Raw genomic sequence first — 17,813 nt, 5'->3', positions numbered from 1 at the left:
CTAGAGATGGATGATGGTAATGCTTGCATGTTAGGAAAGTATTTAATACCGCTGCACACTTAGAAATGATGAACATGGTACATTTTATGTGTATTTTATCACAGGTTTCAAAAAATGAGACAACTCATGAGAGAAAAGAAAATGGTCAGATCCACAATGCATGGAAAAATATCTCTTTATGTGTGTCATCTCCTCATTAGACTGTGAGTTCTTCCAAGATAGGGATTCCTTGTGTTCTCTGCATCTTTGCTGTCTCAGCACCCAACTCAGGCCCTCAAACGTGCTATCTTCTCTGTAAATGTTTGCTGCACTGAGATAGTGGCATGATCACATCAGTGCAGTACCCATGAGTGGGGTGCTTTCACGTGCATTATTGTATTTGGCTGTTGTCATCATCCTTGAGTCTGGTGCCCCTGCTCTGTCACCAGGAGAGACCCACACTCCAGCCACAGGGAAAGCAAAGCTGGAACAACCCACCCTGGCTGCCAAGGGCCAGAAGACTGTGCTTCACACTCCAGGGGTCTCAGATTCAGCTAGAGCCCAAGTGACCACAAAATTCAGTAGAATAGGCTTTTAAAATGTCTTTATTATAAACCATAATTTTCTGAGAGAGATGGAAACTATGTGTAAAACTGTATCTAATAACACACTGTTTTTTGAGGGAGCGTTCCATGACAGCACTGTGCTGAGCCCATGAAAACCTTTATTTGCCTCATTTAATAATTCCCAGCCCAACAAAGCCTATGCCAGCCTCTCTCTTACAGAGGAACAAACAGAGGCCAGGAGGTTACGTGGCTCATCCAAGGCTAGACAGCATTAAAATGTGGTGGCACCAAGCGTCAACCTGGACCAGGCGTCAAAACTCAAGCTGTTCTACTTTTACCTTCTCCTAATCATGTACAGTGATTATTCATATTGCAAGCTCGCAACTTGAGTCTTACTGGAGGGGTGACACCTGGTAAGAGACTTAAATGGAGCTCAACTTCCTCATCTGTAAAATGAGTAGTCATAGTGCCCTCTCCACAAGGTCATTTCTTGCATTAAACGAGATAACACCTGTCCAGTGTTTAGCAGGTGTGTGGCTCACGATAAACGTGCAATGCGTTTTAGCCATTATGACATGACGGAGACACTGACCAGACGCAAGGGGCTTGAGATTATCCAGTGAAATTTACATTTGTCTTGTGTTTGTGAAACTGCTTACAAAGCCACTATGCATTTATGTAATGACTGAGGCTTTATCCCAGGAGATAAAATGGCTCTCCTTATAAAATTGTGTATTTCATTGGAAAGGCAATAAGTTATGCAGTTTCTCACATTTCCCCTTTTGCTTCAGCAGTGGGGAACTCACCCTGTAGTTGTGATTCATCTGTACCAGTGCCATCTCTTTTTTTGTTTGTTTGTTTGTTTTTGAAATGGAGTTTCACTCTTGTTGCCCAGGCTGGAGTACAATGGTGCTATCTTGGCTCACCGCAACCTCTGCCTCCCAGGTTCAAGCGATTGTCCTGTCTCAGCCTCCCAAGTAGCTGGGATTACAGGCGTGCGCCATCATGCCTGGCTAATTTTGTACTTTTAGTAGAGATGGGGTTTCTCCATGTTGGTCAGGCTGGTCTTGAACTTCTGACCTTAGCGGATCCACCCACCTTGGCCTCCCAAAGTGCTGGGATTACAGGCATGAGCCACCATGCCAGGCTGCCAGTGCCATCTTTAGCCCAGGCTTTTGGGTTTGATTCAATGACTTCTCCAGCTCATTATTTGCTTTTTTTAAAAGTCAGTTTTACTGTTTTTAAACTGCATTATTAACTATAAGCTACCTCAAATTTGGTTGGGTATGAATTATAAAACAATGCTCATTATAATTTAGTGTCCAAGATATTTCACTAAATTGAAAACCAATCAGTCTTAGAAGAGCTTGCATGGTAAACTGTTATATTGCTCAATTTTCTACGTAAACCATTCGTAAAAAAATTGGTAACAAGTAGATTAATCACCAGTGTGACGTTATCTGGATGTATTTTAATACTATGAAAACTTTTAAATAACTCTCATGCAAACTTGTTTTACTCATCAAAGAAGCCTCAAATGTAAACATCAAAGAGACGATTGCTGCTAACAAGAAATGTCACAAGGTGGGCTTGTATGCCACCTCCCCTGGTTGCCCTGTAAACATTCCGGTGACTTCATTACACATAGAGCTTTGAGGTTCTTTGGCCGAGGCTGGAAGGTGGAAGCCTGACTCATTCCGAGCCTAGCTACAGAGGTAAACTCCGGACATTTTTTTCTTTCATTTAGCCAAATACATCCTTGTCATTAAAAGACCTTTGAAACTGAGTAAAATGGCTTTGAAACCTCAGTAGAACATGCTCAAACTGTCTGGAGAAGGTATGTTCTAATTTTTTTCCACAGATATAACCCTTATTAAAATATAAAGTAATCTGTTCATTCTGTCCACACTGAGTATCTTCTGGGCCCAGTACTGTGTGAGGCCCCAGGGGAAAGGAGATGAACCAGGTATCTCTAAAGACCTGGGCCAACTTGGGGAGACACTCAGGAACAGATCATTACACAACAGCATGAAAAGGATGCACGGTAGCGCCTGATGGGGGCGCTGGTGTGGGCTGGATGAATAGTGTTCTGAAAAAGATACGTTCCAGGCCTAACCCCTGATCCCTGTGAATGTGATCTTATTGGGATAAGGGCCATTTGGATAAGGACCTTTGCAGATGTCATGGAGTTAAGATGAGGTCACACTGGTGTAGGGTGGGGCTTACGTCCAATGACTGGTGTCTTTATAAAGGAGAGAGTTTTGGAGGCACATTCGGGGAAGATGGCCATGTGCAGGTGGAGGCAGAGATTAGAGAGGGGCTGTCCCAAGCCGAGGGACACAGAGGATGCCAGACACCACGGGACACTGAGAAGGGCAAGGAAGGGTCCTCCCCTAGGGCCTTCAGAGGGAGCACGGTCCTGACACCTGGATTTCTGGCCTCCAGAACTGGGAAGGAGTAAATCCCTGTTGTATCCAGCTGCTCCCTTTACAGTCACTTTTCACGGCAGCGCTGGGAATGAACGCAGGCACCAATCCAGCTTGGGGGCCATGTGGAGTAGCAGCGGATCGGGATGTCCTTCTAAGAGAAGCGATCTTGAGCCGTGTCACGGGTAAGGAGTTAGGAGTTAGCTCAGTGGGGAAAAGGTGAAGGCAGCACTCATGGTCATCAAGCCAGCCCCTGTGGGAAGCAGGCTGGGTTTAAGGATTTCTAACCTGGGCTCCTTGAACTCCCAGGGTCCCCCTACATGTGTGCTTCAATTTTGCACCTTTTCTTGGGGAGAAACGAATCCCTTGCATTTGAGTTTTGGAGGACCATGTGGCCTTCACGGTCACAAACTGGCAATGTCAAGAAGGTTTGGCAGGACCGGCTGGGAGATGAGGCTGGTGGGGTCACCAGCTTGATTGTGACCTTGCTGACACCAGCAGGGCAGGGAGGTGAACTGACGCAATGGAGCAGAGCCTTTGTCTCAGGAGCAAACCAGCCTTGGCTTTCAGTTGGATGTTGGAGGTGAGGGGGAGGGTGCAGATTGGGCGCCTCTGTTTCTGACGAGGGCAACAGGAGGGTGGGGAGGGTGTGGAGTGGGCACCTCTGTTTCCGATGAGGGCAACAGGATGGTGGGGAGGATGTTGCCCCAGATGAAGTCAGGCATTTGGTTTTTGCTCAACCACCAGCCAAAGCGATGACACAGGAGGAAGAAAGGACAGAGAACCATGAGGGGGCTTGGTTTCCTTTGCAAAAGCTGTTTGAGGCAACTTGGAGGCAGCTGGCCTCTGAGGCGGTGCTCACGGAGGGGATCTGGCCTCTCCTTGGCTGGATTGGTCCCTCAGGTTTGGGAAGAGGGCACAAAGGCAGGACAGAGAAATGTCAAGGAGGAAACCCCCAAAAGAAAGTAAGACACACTAGCCAAGAGGAAAAAGACAGGAGACCAGAAGTTGAAGACAGGAAGACTTCCCAGAGAAACTGTGTAGTCAATAGCGCCAAATCACACCAAGATGATTAGCTGAATTTAAAGCTGAAAAGTGATTCTCTCTGAGAAACATCTGTTTTAAAATATTAACAGAGAGTATTTTTAAAAGGATGGTGAAAATTCAGAATAAACCTTGACTTCCATAAGACTACAAATAAGAGAAGGCATTTAAAAATCCAAGAAGTAAGAATTTGAGTGCCCCTTCCCTGCCTCTGACACTAATGATGTAGGTAGGAGAGTAAGTGTAATTATTAAACAGACTGAAGGCCTCTGGGCATTTGCCATTTGCACATTTCTTGGGTGGATCGATTCATGAGGCAATACGTGATGGTGCTTGTCTGCTACTTTTGTAGAGATAAGCCAAGCGGTATTGGGCAACAGATTGGAATTGGGCATAATTTTTAACCATATTCTATGCTTCACCCAATATTCTACTTGCTATTCTCCAAATAGGCTGGATTTTTCTGCTTTCATACTTTATCTTAAGCCATTTCTGCCTGTCCCTTTGACTGTGGCTTGGGCTATGCCACCATCCCTCTCCACTCCGTTCACCTTTGTCTAAACCCAACCCCAGCTGACAAAGCCATGTCAAGTGTCTCCTCCCTCCCACCAACTTTTCCTGGTTCCCTCTGCTGGAAGGGCTCTGTCCGTGGCTTATCAAGGCCGGGGATAGCAAAGCCATGACTTTCTCTTAGAGTTGCTGGAAAAAGAAAGCATCTCTCCCACCTTTATCTCTCAGCTCAGGGCCCCACACACCCTGAGCACTGCCTAAATTCCTGCTCAGTTGGATTCCGTTGCTGAAACACACACCGCCCTCCAGGCAGAAAACCGGGATTCTGGAAGTACTTGACTCAGGGCCTTGTGGTGTGTTCAGTCGTGGTGGTTGTAGTCTCTGGGAAGGGGCTGAAAGTGGGGAATGGTTTTGGATGTGTGGTTCAGGCTGATGGAGACAGCAGCGGGTGCAATCCTTCCAGTCATCTTAGGAGAGAAGAGCTCTTAGCACCTACTGGTGAGCACACACACTCCCTGGGCACAGAGGGCCGGCGTGCTGGGCAGCAAACACAAGTGAGTCATGAACCAGCAATAACTTTGGGTGGTTAATTGAGCTGGTTTTTAATTACTTTCAAAATAAAAGCATGCTGGCTCTCATGATGTTTTTTTTTTTCTATGACGGTTTTATTTGAATGGAAACCATTGGTGAAAAGCCTCATTGAGATTCCCACGCCCACAGACTAGGTGTGGTTTTTCTAAAAGTCGTGGAGTGGTTTTTGAATCAAAGCATTATGATTCTCTTCTGGGGTTTCAGACTCACCATCTGTAAAAGATGTCTTAAGCTGTCTTAGATCAACAAGCACTGCTGGACTTGAGCTGTGCCAAATGTCCTGGAATGCTTGCTAAAGCACAGGGCTGAGCCTCCTCAAAACTCCTCATTTGCTAGGTCTGCAGGTCAGTAGGTGAGACACAAGAATGTGAACTTCCAACAAGTGCCCCCATTGTGTGGATGCTGCTGGTCTGGGGGCCACATTTTGGGAGCCCTTGCTGTTGAACAGCAATGCGGGGTAGGACCCTGTCTCGGGTCAGGTTTCCAAAAGGCAGAGCCTGAGGCAGGGATTGAGGGCAGTGGGGCTGGGCTGCTCTTCAGGAAAAAAAAAAACATACAACAGTGAGGGAAACCTGATAAGGAAGGGGAAAGAGCCAAGCAAGGATGTCATCTCAGATGAAGTCAGGCATTTTGGTTTTTGCTCTGGAGCATAAAAGGCAGAGTTGTCCTGACCTTTGTATTCCTTTTTTTTTTTTTTTTTGAGATGGAGTCTCACTGTGTTGCCAGGCTGGAGTGCGATGGCGTGATCTCAGCTCACTATAACCTCTACCTCCTGGGTTCAAGCGATTCTCCTGCCTCAGCCTCCTGAGTAGCTGGGAATACAGATGCGCACCATCACGCCTAGCTAATTTTTGTATTTTTAGTAGAGACGGGGTTTCACCATGTTGGCCAGGATGGTCTCGATCTCTTGACCTCATGATCCACCTGCCTTGGCCTCCCAAAGTGCTGGAATTACAGGTGTGAGCCACTGCCCCTGGCCCCAACCTTTGTATTCCTAAGAGTCATCCTGGGCCATGCTTCAACGTGGAGGGTCATTCTCAGAGTGAAGCTATGAGCCATTGTCAGTCACTCTCCCAACAGCTGGGGTATGGGGCAGTTCCCCAGCAAAGGGCAGGACTCAGACAGTCTTGATTGCATATTCTAATTTCACAGATAGGGGCATGGGAATCAGTGAAGTTAAGTTAGAGACAAAGCCCTATTTAGTGTGTATGCTGCTGTGTTCAGGGCCTGCACACCCTCTGCCCGTTTCTTTAACCAGGGCAATTTCTTGATGCAGTTACAACTTTACTATTTTTTCAGATTCCTACACACACTTTTTAAATGTTGCAGTCATGTGGTTCATAGGCTTTTTCTTTCTTTTGATAAACATAGCATTGTAAGCACTTTCTCATGTTGCTGTGTAGACTTTATATTCATTATTTTAAAGGCCCTACATTACATCCAATACATCTACCTCCATCTCCCAGCTAGTCTGTGGTGGGCAGAATAATGTCCCCTCCACCCCCAAAGATGTTCATGTCTTAATCCCTGGAACTTATAAATATGTTGCCTTGGCCAAAGGGACTTGGCAAATGAGATTTAGTTAATAACCTTGAGATGGGGAGTGTAGCCTGCATTTTCCAGGTGGGCCCAATCTAATCCAAGGGTCCTTACAAGAGGGAGGAAGAAGGGTCAGAGTCAGATAAGGAGATGTGATATTGGAAGCAGAAGTTTGAGTGATGCAGGGCTGTGAGCCAAGGAATGCCGGTAGCCTCTACAAGCTGAAAAAGGCAAGGAAGAGAATTCTCCCCTAGTGCTTTCAGAAAGGAACCCAGCCCTGCCACCACCTTGATTTTAGCCGAGTGAGGCCAGGTTGGACTTCTGAACTCTAGAACTGGAGAATACCACATTTATGTTGTGTAAGCCCTGAATTTGTGGTCGTTTGTCGCAGCAGCCACAGGCAGCTCATGCTCAGCCTTTGTGTATCTGATCATGGCAGTCCCTCCGCCTCCCTGCTGGAGACGAGGCATCTCCCCAAAGCTAGTGTTTACTGTATGTTGTTATGTTCTGAGCATTGCACTAAGGGCTGGTTATGTCATTTAATTTCTTTCAGTAACCCTCTGAAGTGGATACCCTCACTGTCTTCATCTCATGGTGAGGAACCAAAGGATGCTAAGTAACTTGCTCAAAGCCACATGAGTAACAAGATCTGGGATTCAGGTGCTGGGAGTCTGTGGTGTGATTCCAGTGGCTTCCTGACCACTGATGCCACAGTGATAGCAACCAGCTGGGTCTTGGGGAGGGCTGCCTTGATCCTGCTCATTGCCAATCATAACTGGTGTCATTTCAAACATTAACTCCACACCCCACCCTGCCCAAATGCTTTCCATACGATATCCTCAGTGCTCGGATGGCAAAGCAGCATTTTTGCAGGAGGTGTTATTGCATGCATTTTATAAAAGAAGAAACTCAGAAAGGGTACACAGCCCATCCACTGTAGGTCGGCCTGGGGCCAAGCAGGATGCAGGCCTAGACCTGTCTAGCCTCAGCCTGTGTTGACTCCAAAGTTCTTAACCACATGCGATGCCACATGACCAGAGCAGGTGATTTCTGTCATCAGCTTTATTGTCAGTTCATCATGATGCATCATCTCTGCGCAGGAATCCAAAAGACCTTTCAGCTCTTATATTTGTGCTTCACGAAAAGTAATCTGTGCACATCATCTTGGATAACCGTCTCTGTCACTCAATAGCAGTCATAGATGGAGGCAGGGCCCCACATCTGAATTAGAGCTGATGGCGCTCACTGTCACCCAAGGACAAGATGAGACATAGCCAGGCTCTGGACAGGTCAATGGTGGCCCTTGAAATTCCCTCGAGCCATGTCCTGACCCTTTTGCAAATCTGCCAAACTTGAAAATATTAGAGCACATTATTTTCCTCATAAAATGCTTTCAGTTACAGTCAAGCAGTGCTTCAGGATGGGGATATGTTCTGAGAAATGTGGTTGGAGGATTTTGTTGGTGTGTGAACCTTGTAGAATGTACAAACCTAGATGGTATAGCCTCCTATGCACCTAGGCGGTATGGTATGGCATATTGTTCCTGGGCTAGAAACGTGTATAGTGTGTGACTGTGCTGAATACTGTAGGCAATTGTAACACAATGGTAAGTATTTGTATATCTAAACATATCTGAACATAAACAGGATACAGTAAAAATACAGGCTAAAAGATAGAAAATGGCCTACCTGTATACGACAATTCCCGTGAATGGAGCTTGCCGGACTGGAAGTTGATCTGGATGAGTGAGTGAGTGGTGAGTGAATGGGGAGGCCAAGGACAGTATTGTCTGCTACTGTAGACTATGAGCACTGCACACTTAGGCTACACTAATTTTATTTAAACAAACAATTATACTACAACGTTCTGATGGCTACAGCGTCAGTAGGTGATAAGAATTTTTCAGCTCCATTATAATCTTATTGGACCACTGTCATATATGCAGTCCTTCATTGACCGAAAGGTTGTCATGCAGTGCGTGACTGTATATCTAAATTGTTCATGAACCTTTTTGATGAGTTGATAAAGGCAGGACTCTAGGGAGCTGCTTTCATAAATCTCTTCTTTCTCATCACCTGCACTAGCAGTTGGGGAGCCATTTATTACAGCCCCTTGAAAAATCTCCTTCCCTAGAGTATTTCCATTGCAGAGGCAGAGTGGTTACCCTGGGCTGCAGAAAATGGGCCTCTTCCTGGACTTGCTTCCTACTTCCACACTCATACCATTTCCCTGTGTTTGGTTCACGTCTCTACATTAGCGACCGGACAAAGGTCACTTTTAGAGACGGGGCGGGGGTGGAGAGGGGGGCGCAGGGCGGTGCTGTGGCTGCTGAGGGTCTGTAGCGTAAGGCTGTGTAAGCCCTGGATAGGCTTTGCAGTACTGCTGGCTTGCAGCTAAGAGAAAGCTTCTGCCCAGAACTCCGTGAGGTACTCAGGGCAGGTGTGGTGGATGAGGAATTCAGGTAGAATAGATCCATAAATATATCCACTGTTATTAAGCCAGTGTTTGGGGCATCCAGCACTAGAATCCCGGTTCTCCAGTTCTTGGTCTCCTGCTCCATCCAGTTGGATCTGACAATATTCTTAGCTATCTTTGTGGCAGATACTCACAGAGAGGCACATGTGGGGGATTTTACATAGAGTGTGTCATTATATGATCACTAAATTATCCTCAGAGCATCTAAAACAGTGTTCATATCAGTTTCTGAGTCATCCATGACCCCTCCAATAATGGTTGCATTAAGAGGCTGAATGAAGATCAGTATTGTATTTCACCCATTCTTAGCTCTAGTGATGTTGGGACATCTATAGATGTGAGTCTCTCTTCTGCTGAGTATAAACTTGGGACACTGGTGAATATGATAGGGCTAAAATTATGCAATTGTGACTGAGTCTAAGGGACACAAACGATCATATGGAAGAAGAAATCTTGCAGCTGAATAAACTAATAACGAACCCAGAGAGGTTAAATGGAGGGGATGAAATAAGAGAAGTGTACAAGGTTTTGTCATGGTTAGGCTATCCTGGATTTACTATTGGCTGATAGAATATGTGAGTAGGTGACATTAAATTTTACAGTAGAGTTATATATTCCATTTTATCCTTTTATATACTAAAAAGTAGCAATATTATCTTCTTTTGCTAGGATTACGGGACAACTACCACAGTAGAAGAGATCAAATTGCCCTTAAAAATCTCCAGTCTGATGTTACAGAGGCGAAATCTGACTTCACCAAGGTAACATACATTTCTAACTTCTAGAATAGTCAGCAAAATGCACCCATCTATAAAATATAATCACTGACCTACTTGTGATGTGATTGCATTTTATTTTATTTAGTCAAAATTGAATTAATGTAGCAAACAATCTAACCGTGCTATAGATTTAATTATTCTGTTATCATCTTCAGCAACAATTTGTAAGCTTGCAGCATCTTAGAATATGGCAATTGCTCCCAATTTTAAACTAAAATGTATCAGCTAGAGAGAGAGATAGAAAGAGAGGGAGAATTATGCCATACAGCATTTTGAAGATGCGAAAGAGGTACTCTGAAATCTAACAAGCTGGTATAGGTTGTTAGAACTGCAGAAACTGTCAGTGGTCTGAATAGGGAGGAAAATTAGAGGTCATATTTATAAAATGAAATATTTCAGATTGTAGGGAACAAAAGAGCTTGGTGCACAGTGGTTAATATCGTCAATGTATCATACACCAGGCTCTGACTAATCGACTGATGCAGTTAATCCTTCCCATAGCCCCACAAGACAGGTACTGCTCTTATATTAATACCTAAAAATGAGAAAACTACAGCTTCAGTAGGTGACTTGCCCCAAATCTCATAGCTCGTATAACCTGCCTGGCTCTGGAGCTTTTGTACTTAGTTTGCTCTAAAGGACTGTCATGGTGGAAATCCCTTTTGAGTTAACCAGATTTACAGTATGGACTTTCTCACCTTAAAAAACTGTCCAAGATGTTACAGTTTACAAGGCATCTGCTATCTGTCACAGATGGAGATTCTGCCGCCAATTTTTGTAGTTCTAAGAGAGAGTGGAATTATAAGAATCAATCTCTCATTACAGATTAAAGTGGCAAAGATACCTGTTAAAATTTTTTTTACCCAAAACGCTTGTGTCAGGTATTACTTTGATTTAGCTCCATATTTAATAAAGCTCAACATTTCCTTCAGAGACTCCGGGCCTGAAATCCCACAAGATGGAGAAAGGAAGTTATTTGGGGTCCTGAGATTTACTCATCAGTATTTAAATTCCTTTCTATGTGAAAGCACCAAGCTCACTGTCTCAAGATGTAAAGATGCATGGCTATAATTAATTTGTTCCCTCGGAGCAGGAGTCAGAGCCCTAGGTTTGGGGAGGAAAATGAATGCAAAGAGCAGTGGATCACTGAGAGCTGTCCTTGGGTGGAGATGCCAGTTAGGAGGAGAGAGATTGAGTCAGGGAAGGGCATGGGGGCGATTCTGCTGAGCTCCACTGCTACACTTTTTTAAGAAAGATATCAACTGAGGATATTTGTCACCTGTTTTTCACATTGAGCTGGCAAATTTCAGCATTTTCCTATTGATCTCAAAAATTAATTAGAGTTTAGTCACTAATGTTGATGTCGATGTTTGTGGCTATGTGGCTGGATCCCTGTAACACACACACACACACACAGACACACAGACACACAGACACAGACACACACACACACACACAGACACACATACACACACACACAGACACACACACACGCACATAGAACACACACACACAGACACACACACACACACACACACACACTTCTGTCTCTCTCTCTCTGTCTCCCCTTTCGCTCTCATGCTTGGTCATTATCTGTGACTGAGTTCAATAACTCTGGAAATTATACCTTCTGACCACCTGCTCTGGAATCATCTGGATCATCCAATTTGGTCAGTAGGTGACTCGAATTTCCCTCCTAACTTGGAAGGTTTAGAGCTTGTCCCTGGGCGTGCGCTAGAAGGCTGCCATAAGATGATGAAACACTCCAGGGACTGCCCTGCTGCCCTGTGACTGTGGCTGCCGTAAGTCTCCGCCTCTTCTCCAGGGCCCATACGAGATTGATCACTTTTCCTTCCAAAATGCTTCAAGCTGTAGCAATGATGGGAAGTCACCTTTTCTGCCAAACGATTATTTAAAAGGAGTAAATACAGAACGGAGTTCTCTTCTTTAAGAAATTTTTAAAATTTTCCTCTTAATAAAAGTAATAGCAACCCCATGCAGAAACAGGAAAATACAGAAACATATAAATAAGAAAATATCTGTACATTTTCCTCTATTTTCCCCAGCATTTTAACATAAGACTGTGTGCATATTAACTTTTGTAGCTCTCTTGTATTATTCTCTTATAATACCCCTCATAAGCAATTCCTCATGTCATTTAAATTATTTGTAATTTGTATTTTTAATTTCTGCAGAATATAAGATGCAGTTGTGCAGTCATAATTTACTTACCCACTCCACCTTTAAAAAAAAAAACAGCGATTCTTGGTGGTTGTCAGAGAATGGGGAAAAGGGACTGGGAAGTTAGTATTTACTGGGTATAGAGTTTCAGTTTTACAGGACGAGAAGAGCTCTTGAAATGGATAGTGGTGATGGTGGTACAACATTATGAATGCACTTAATACCACCAAGTTGTACACTTAAAAATGGCTAAGAGATTAAATGTTATGTATATCTTACCACAAGTTAAAAATTGGGGGAAGAATAGATTCTTTCTGGCTTCTCACTGCTCTATATCACACTGCAGTGAGTTGTTTTCAGTAACTGCACGGAAAGGCAAAAGTTTCATGATGGAGAGTGAGAAAAGCTCAGATTTTTCCATTTGTCTTTAAACTGTCTTCCCTTGTTGCTACATACCAGAGCAAGTTCATACACTGGAAAATGCGCTTCCATTCGAGATGAAATGCCCCTAGGCTGATAGATTATCTAGTGACCATGGCTCCAGATCAACTCAATGGAGGAAGGCAGGTTTGCAGCAAACGCGGAGAGGACTGCAGAGTCTTCTGTGGGAAGCTGCAGCCAAAGAATCGTTGGGCAAGTACAGCGTAGGCTGCAGAGCAGCAATGGGGAAAAATTCAGGTTTCAAGGTAGAGATGGGAGGAGAGCCTTATTCTTTGGAGAAATAAATTGCTACAGGAATGGAGGCATCGCCTCTCCAGTGGCTTAGGAGCCGATTCCTCTGATCATCTGCTACTTGACTCTTTCTGGCTTCAATTTATGAAATTATGCCCTTCTTAGAAATACCTCAAGGCATAAATATAAAGTTAAAAACAGTCAATAAAAGCATAAAACTATGAAAGCAGTTACCAGCACTACAAAATCATCTTTGAAACATTTAAGAGAGATCAATATCTTAAAGTAGCATCTATGAGAAAGAAAATGTAAAAAAATGTGTTATGTGGTGCTGGTCAGGAAATGGATGGTTCACCAAAGCAAGACACAAAATCCAGCCACTCATCTGACCTCTCTCCAATGCGAACGTTCTACCATAAATATGAGATGATTTTCATCCTCCTTTTAAATCAAATGTGATGTCAGTTAATTTTATTTTAGATGAAAGAAATCTCTTTGTAAAGACATGTTTCGTTAACCCAGTAGAAAGGAGGATGGAATGTCACCCTGAAACAGCTTAATTTGAGAAGATATTTGGTGTAAAAGATGTAATTAGTTTCTAGAGAAAATTTGCCGAGTTTTAAAAGTAGTCGGCTGACTTAGGAACATTGAATAACCCCCCATCTCATCCCCTTCTTGGTTTCTGAGACCCAGAAGAGGGATGCAACACAAAGTGATGTGTTAGGGGCTGAATTGCATCCCCCCCAACCCCCACTAAATTTATATGTTGAAGTCCTATCCTCTACTTTCTCAGAATGTGACTGCATTGGGAGGTAGGGTCTTTAAAGAAGTGATTAAGGTTAAGTGAGGTCATTAGGGTGGGTCCTAATCCAATCTGGTGTCTTTATAAGAAGAAAAGATTAGGACCCAGACATGGAGCAGAGGACAGAGGGAGGACCATGTAAAGATGCAGGAAGAAGATGGCCGTCTACAAGCCAAGGAGCGGCCTCAGAAGAAACCAGCCCTGTGACACCTTAATCTCAGATTTCCACCTCCTAGAACTGAGAAAATTAGTTCAGTTGTTTAAGTCACACAGTGTGTAGTACTTTGGTGCTATGGTAGCCCTGGCAAACTCATATAGATTTTTAAGAGGTTGGACCTTATCTTCAATCATTTAATGGGTCTCACTGAGACACTAGGGTTTAATACACAGAACTTCCCATACAAGAGTGTCCTGTGTTTTAAAGAGCAAAGAGTCCACCAGTGTTTCCTTTTCAATATCTCCGAGTTTGTTGTATGGGGACTTTTTGTCAAAGCTGAGACAATACACTGGGAAAATGTAGCACTTGGCTCATAGTAGGTGCCCAAATAAATATGTGGAATGCACAGTTAAAGAGTTTGACCGTGGCTGTATGTATGAATAATAGAATTGCACCTAAAAAATTACATGACTTCTACATTTCTATCAGCAAAATTTCAATGTATTGGATATACAACAAGTCATTTCTATTTATGTCATTCAGGTAAACTCAAATGCATTCCATTGTAAATTCCACTGAAATATGGTATCACTTTGATGTGAACACCCCTTACTCCCTTGTAGGTTGGATTATGTCAGATATCCACTCGTTTCTGCTGGGTCATGGGAAGAGTATTGGAGAATTACATCACACGTTGGTATTTTCAGACGGCAAATCGATTTTTCTTTGGAACTGGGCATTCATCAGTATCTGTCCCTCAGGAGCAGTGTCACCTTGACATCCTGAGTGATTCCAGGGCTTCAGAAATAAGTTGAAGTTCATGCCATTCATGATTGCTCTTCCCTCATCCGTTCACATCTGATAGAGTCAAAAATCACGGTCACATTTGCCAGGCCCCACTTAATGAAATGGTGGCTAATTCCTTATCCCGTCCTCTGGGCCTCTAGGTCCTTCTGGAGGGACGTACAGGCCTGCAGCCCCTCAGCACAGCCTGGGGGCATCCCTCAGCATGCACGGCCCTGGGCTCTGGCTGTGGCTTCAGGGCTCAGTCCAGACGTGTAGTCAGAGTCAGGTATTTCCCATCCCTGTTGTTCCAGGGTGAGATGACATTCACTCATCCCCAGCAACACACCCCTCATTGATGCCAAGCTCATGGGTGTCATGGTGTCCTGAGCCTGAAGAGTAGGTACTCTCTTGATACTGGAGACCACAGTACCAGGAAGCCTGGAGGCCCCCGTCCGAGAACCACCCCTGTTTTCTCCTTGCTTAGCAGCTGTGGCAGCCAAAGGCCCTGTCCAAGGTCCTGTAGCCAGTATGGGAGTCCCGGCCCATGCTAGACCCCAGGTGGCCTGAGTCCTAGGCCGGCATCTTTCCCACCATATCCATGCAGAAGAATCACCTGGCAGCTGGTGAAAGATACAAATTCTAGGCTTTATCCCCATAGATCCTGAGCAACCTAGGCCCAAGGAAGGAGAGATCTAGAAATCTGCGTTTTTAACATGTCCTCCCCACCAACACACACACACACACACACACACACACACACACACACTCTCTCTCTCTCTCTCTCTCTCTCTCTCTCTCTCTCTCTCTCTTTCACTCATTCACTCTAGGTGGTTTCTATGCAGGCAGTCCCTGGCGCAAACTTTGGGAAACATTGCCCTATAAAATAAGACCTATACTGCAGTTTCCAAAGTGGGTCTTTTTTTTTTTTCTTCAAAGAGCAGTGTCAAAGGAGTTCCTACTGGGTATGATTGCACTCCTCGTGGGGTACACAAGAACAATTATGATCAGAACTAAATTTAACTAAAATGGGAGGGAATGTGTACCAAGTGAAATAGGCAGCAGGTGCATTTCAGTTTTTCTTATGTGTAAACTACATCCGTAAAAAGTGCTACAAGGGGAAGGGATTCAGGGTGCCGCAGAAGTGTTGGGGCTGCAGGCTGGAATCTCACTGGAAGCTCTAAGAACACTGATGCCTGGGCCTCCCTGCCCAGGAATTCTAATGTAATTATTTGGGAATGAGGCCTGGGCATTAGGGTTTGGATGAGTTCCCAGGTGACTGATGAACCCTGGGCTCACAACTGCTGGAGAGGAAGCCCCACCTGGCAGGACTTCCAGCAGCATTAGCCTCAAGGAAGCAATGCATGATATGATTGGGAAGTGTGAGGTAGCCGCTGGGCTAAAAGAGAGGGCTGAAAGTCCCCTTTCATGACTCAGTGCTACTGCATTGACTTTTTTTTTTGGAAAAAAGTAGCCATGGATATTTTGATTTATTTTTAAATGAAGTAAATTTTAAAATGACTTTCCTGTCTGTTTCTTCTTTTTCACTCATCTCTGGGTATTTGAATGTACAATTCCCCATGTATTTTTTTTTTTTTTTTTTTTTTTGAGATGGAGTCTCACTCTGTCACCCAGGCTGGAGTGCAGTGGCGCGATCTTGGCTCACTGCAAGCTCCGCCTCTCGGGTTCACGCCATTCTCCTGCCTCAGCCTCCCGAGTAGCTGGGACTACAGGCGCCTGCCACCACGCCCAGCTAATTTTTTGTATTTTTAGTAGAGACAGAGTTTCACCGTGTTAGCCAGGATTGTCTTAATCTCCTGACCTCATGATCCACCCGCCTTGGCCTTCCAAAGTGCTGGGATTACAGGCGTGAGCCACTGCACCCAGCCCCATGTATCCTTTTTTTAAAAAACCCACATATAATGTGATGGAGATTGTCATGCAAAACAAGCCAACCATCTTCCCATGCCTGACTCTGAGGACACAAAGCCCCTCAGGTGGCTAAGATCACACATGCACACACACACACACACACACACACACACACAATGGCCCTCCTGCAGCCATGTGGACTTGCCATGCCAAATGTCCAGCTAGTGGGGAACATGCAATTATTTGAGTCAGTAAATATTAGTCCTGCCCTGAAGAAAGTAAAAATGCTACTGTGCTTGCTGTCACATCTTGGAATGAGCAAATACCCTGCTTCCAACACACACAGGCCCTTCCTCTCCAAAATGTGTTGTCTTGAGAAGACCAGCAGCCTCACGACTTGTCTGTGTTTCTCAAAGTATGTGACCCAGATCACCTACATCAGAATCACTTGAAATGCAGTTGAAATGCAGATGCCTGGGTGCCACCCACAATCTACAGAATCAATCTCTGGGGCCTGGGGAACTTGCAGTTGTAACATCCCAGGCCATTCTCTGCATGTTGGGATTTGGGAGCTGCTGTGGCAATTGTTGGGCATCCAGTTATGCCCTCAGGCCCCCAAAGCAAAGATTCTCTGCAAGCAGTGGGAGCTTAGCGGTTACATATATTATTCCAGATCCTATGCAGCTCTACGCAAGGATTCATTGTAAGCATGTACCATAATGAACGTCTAAACGGGGGCCAGGACCCTGTTAGCCTTCACTAAGTGCTGGGGTGTAGTCCATCTTCCATGTCATATTTTGTAGTGCTTCATACATAACCATAATAGAAACAAATGAGTATAGACCTGGTTAGATGCTTTGTTAAAAATCATAGCATACTCTTTTGGACACATGAGCAATTTACTGTTAGGACAAACAATCTGCTGATTAGGAAAAATGAAACACCTTGGTCATTTAAAAATACTGGACAAAAACTCATACAACTGATCATTGAAATGTAGCAAAGCTACATGTGCCTTGGTCCAGCATCCCCTGTCCCCCAATTCTGATAAGTGAAATCATCTGATTGCCATAGTGTTGGTCTGGGCAAACGTGGGCATTTGATTTTTTTTTTTTTTTAATGTTTGTGTGTTTGAGAGAGATGAAGTTTCACACTTGGTGCCTAGGCTGGAGTGCAATGGCACAATCTTGGCTCACCGCAACTTCCGCCTCCTGGGTTCAAGTGATTCTCCTGCCTCAGCCTCCCGAGTAGCTGGGATTACAGGCATGTGCCACCACGCCTGGCTAATTCTGTATTTTTAGTAGAGACGGGGTTTCTCCATGTTGGTCAGGCTGGTCTCAAACTCACGACCTCAGGTGATCCACCCACCTCAGCCTCCCAAAGTGCTGGGATTACAAGTGTGAGCCACCATGCTCGGCTGGGCATTTGATTTATATT

General features: G+C 44.5%; 1 protein-coding gene across 8 annotated transcripts in view; it reads left to right on the top strand.

Annotated features, from left to right (window-relative positions):
• Positions 1-17,813, top strand: part of C8H10orf90 (chromosome 8 C10orf90 homolog) — a 246,098-nt gene that overhangs the window by 147,243 nt on the left and 81,042 nt on the right. For 3 of the 8 annotated variants that reach the window (XM_055352075.2, XM_055352073.2, XM_031015709.3), the window contains exon 3: positions 9,800-9,891. In XM_055352075.2, coding sequence (XP_055208050.2) covers positions 9,800-9,891 — 92 coding nt within the window. Of the gene's footprint in view, positions 1-2,239; positions 2,383-2,756; positions 3,157-7,208; positions 7,250-9,799; positions 9,892-17,813 lie in introns of those variants that run through there. The other 5 variants (XM_031015705.3, XM_055352074.2, XM_055352076.2 and 2 more) reach the window with 5 other exon arrangements.

The sequence above is a fragment of the Gorilla gorilla genome, chromosome 8 (genome assembly GCF_029281585.2).
Source record: "Gorilla gorilla gorilla isolate KB3781 chromosome 8, NHGRI_mGorGor1-v2.1_pri, whole genome shotgun sequence".
Taxonomy (NCBI): Eukaryota; Metazoa; Chordata; class Mammalia; order Primates; family Hominidae; genus Gorilla; species Gorilla gorilla.
This window is presented reverse-complemented; position numbering and strand designations above follow the sequence as displayed.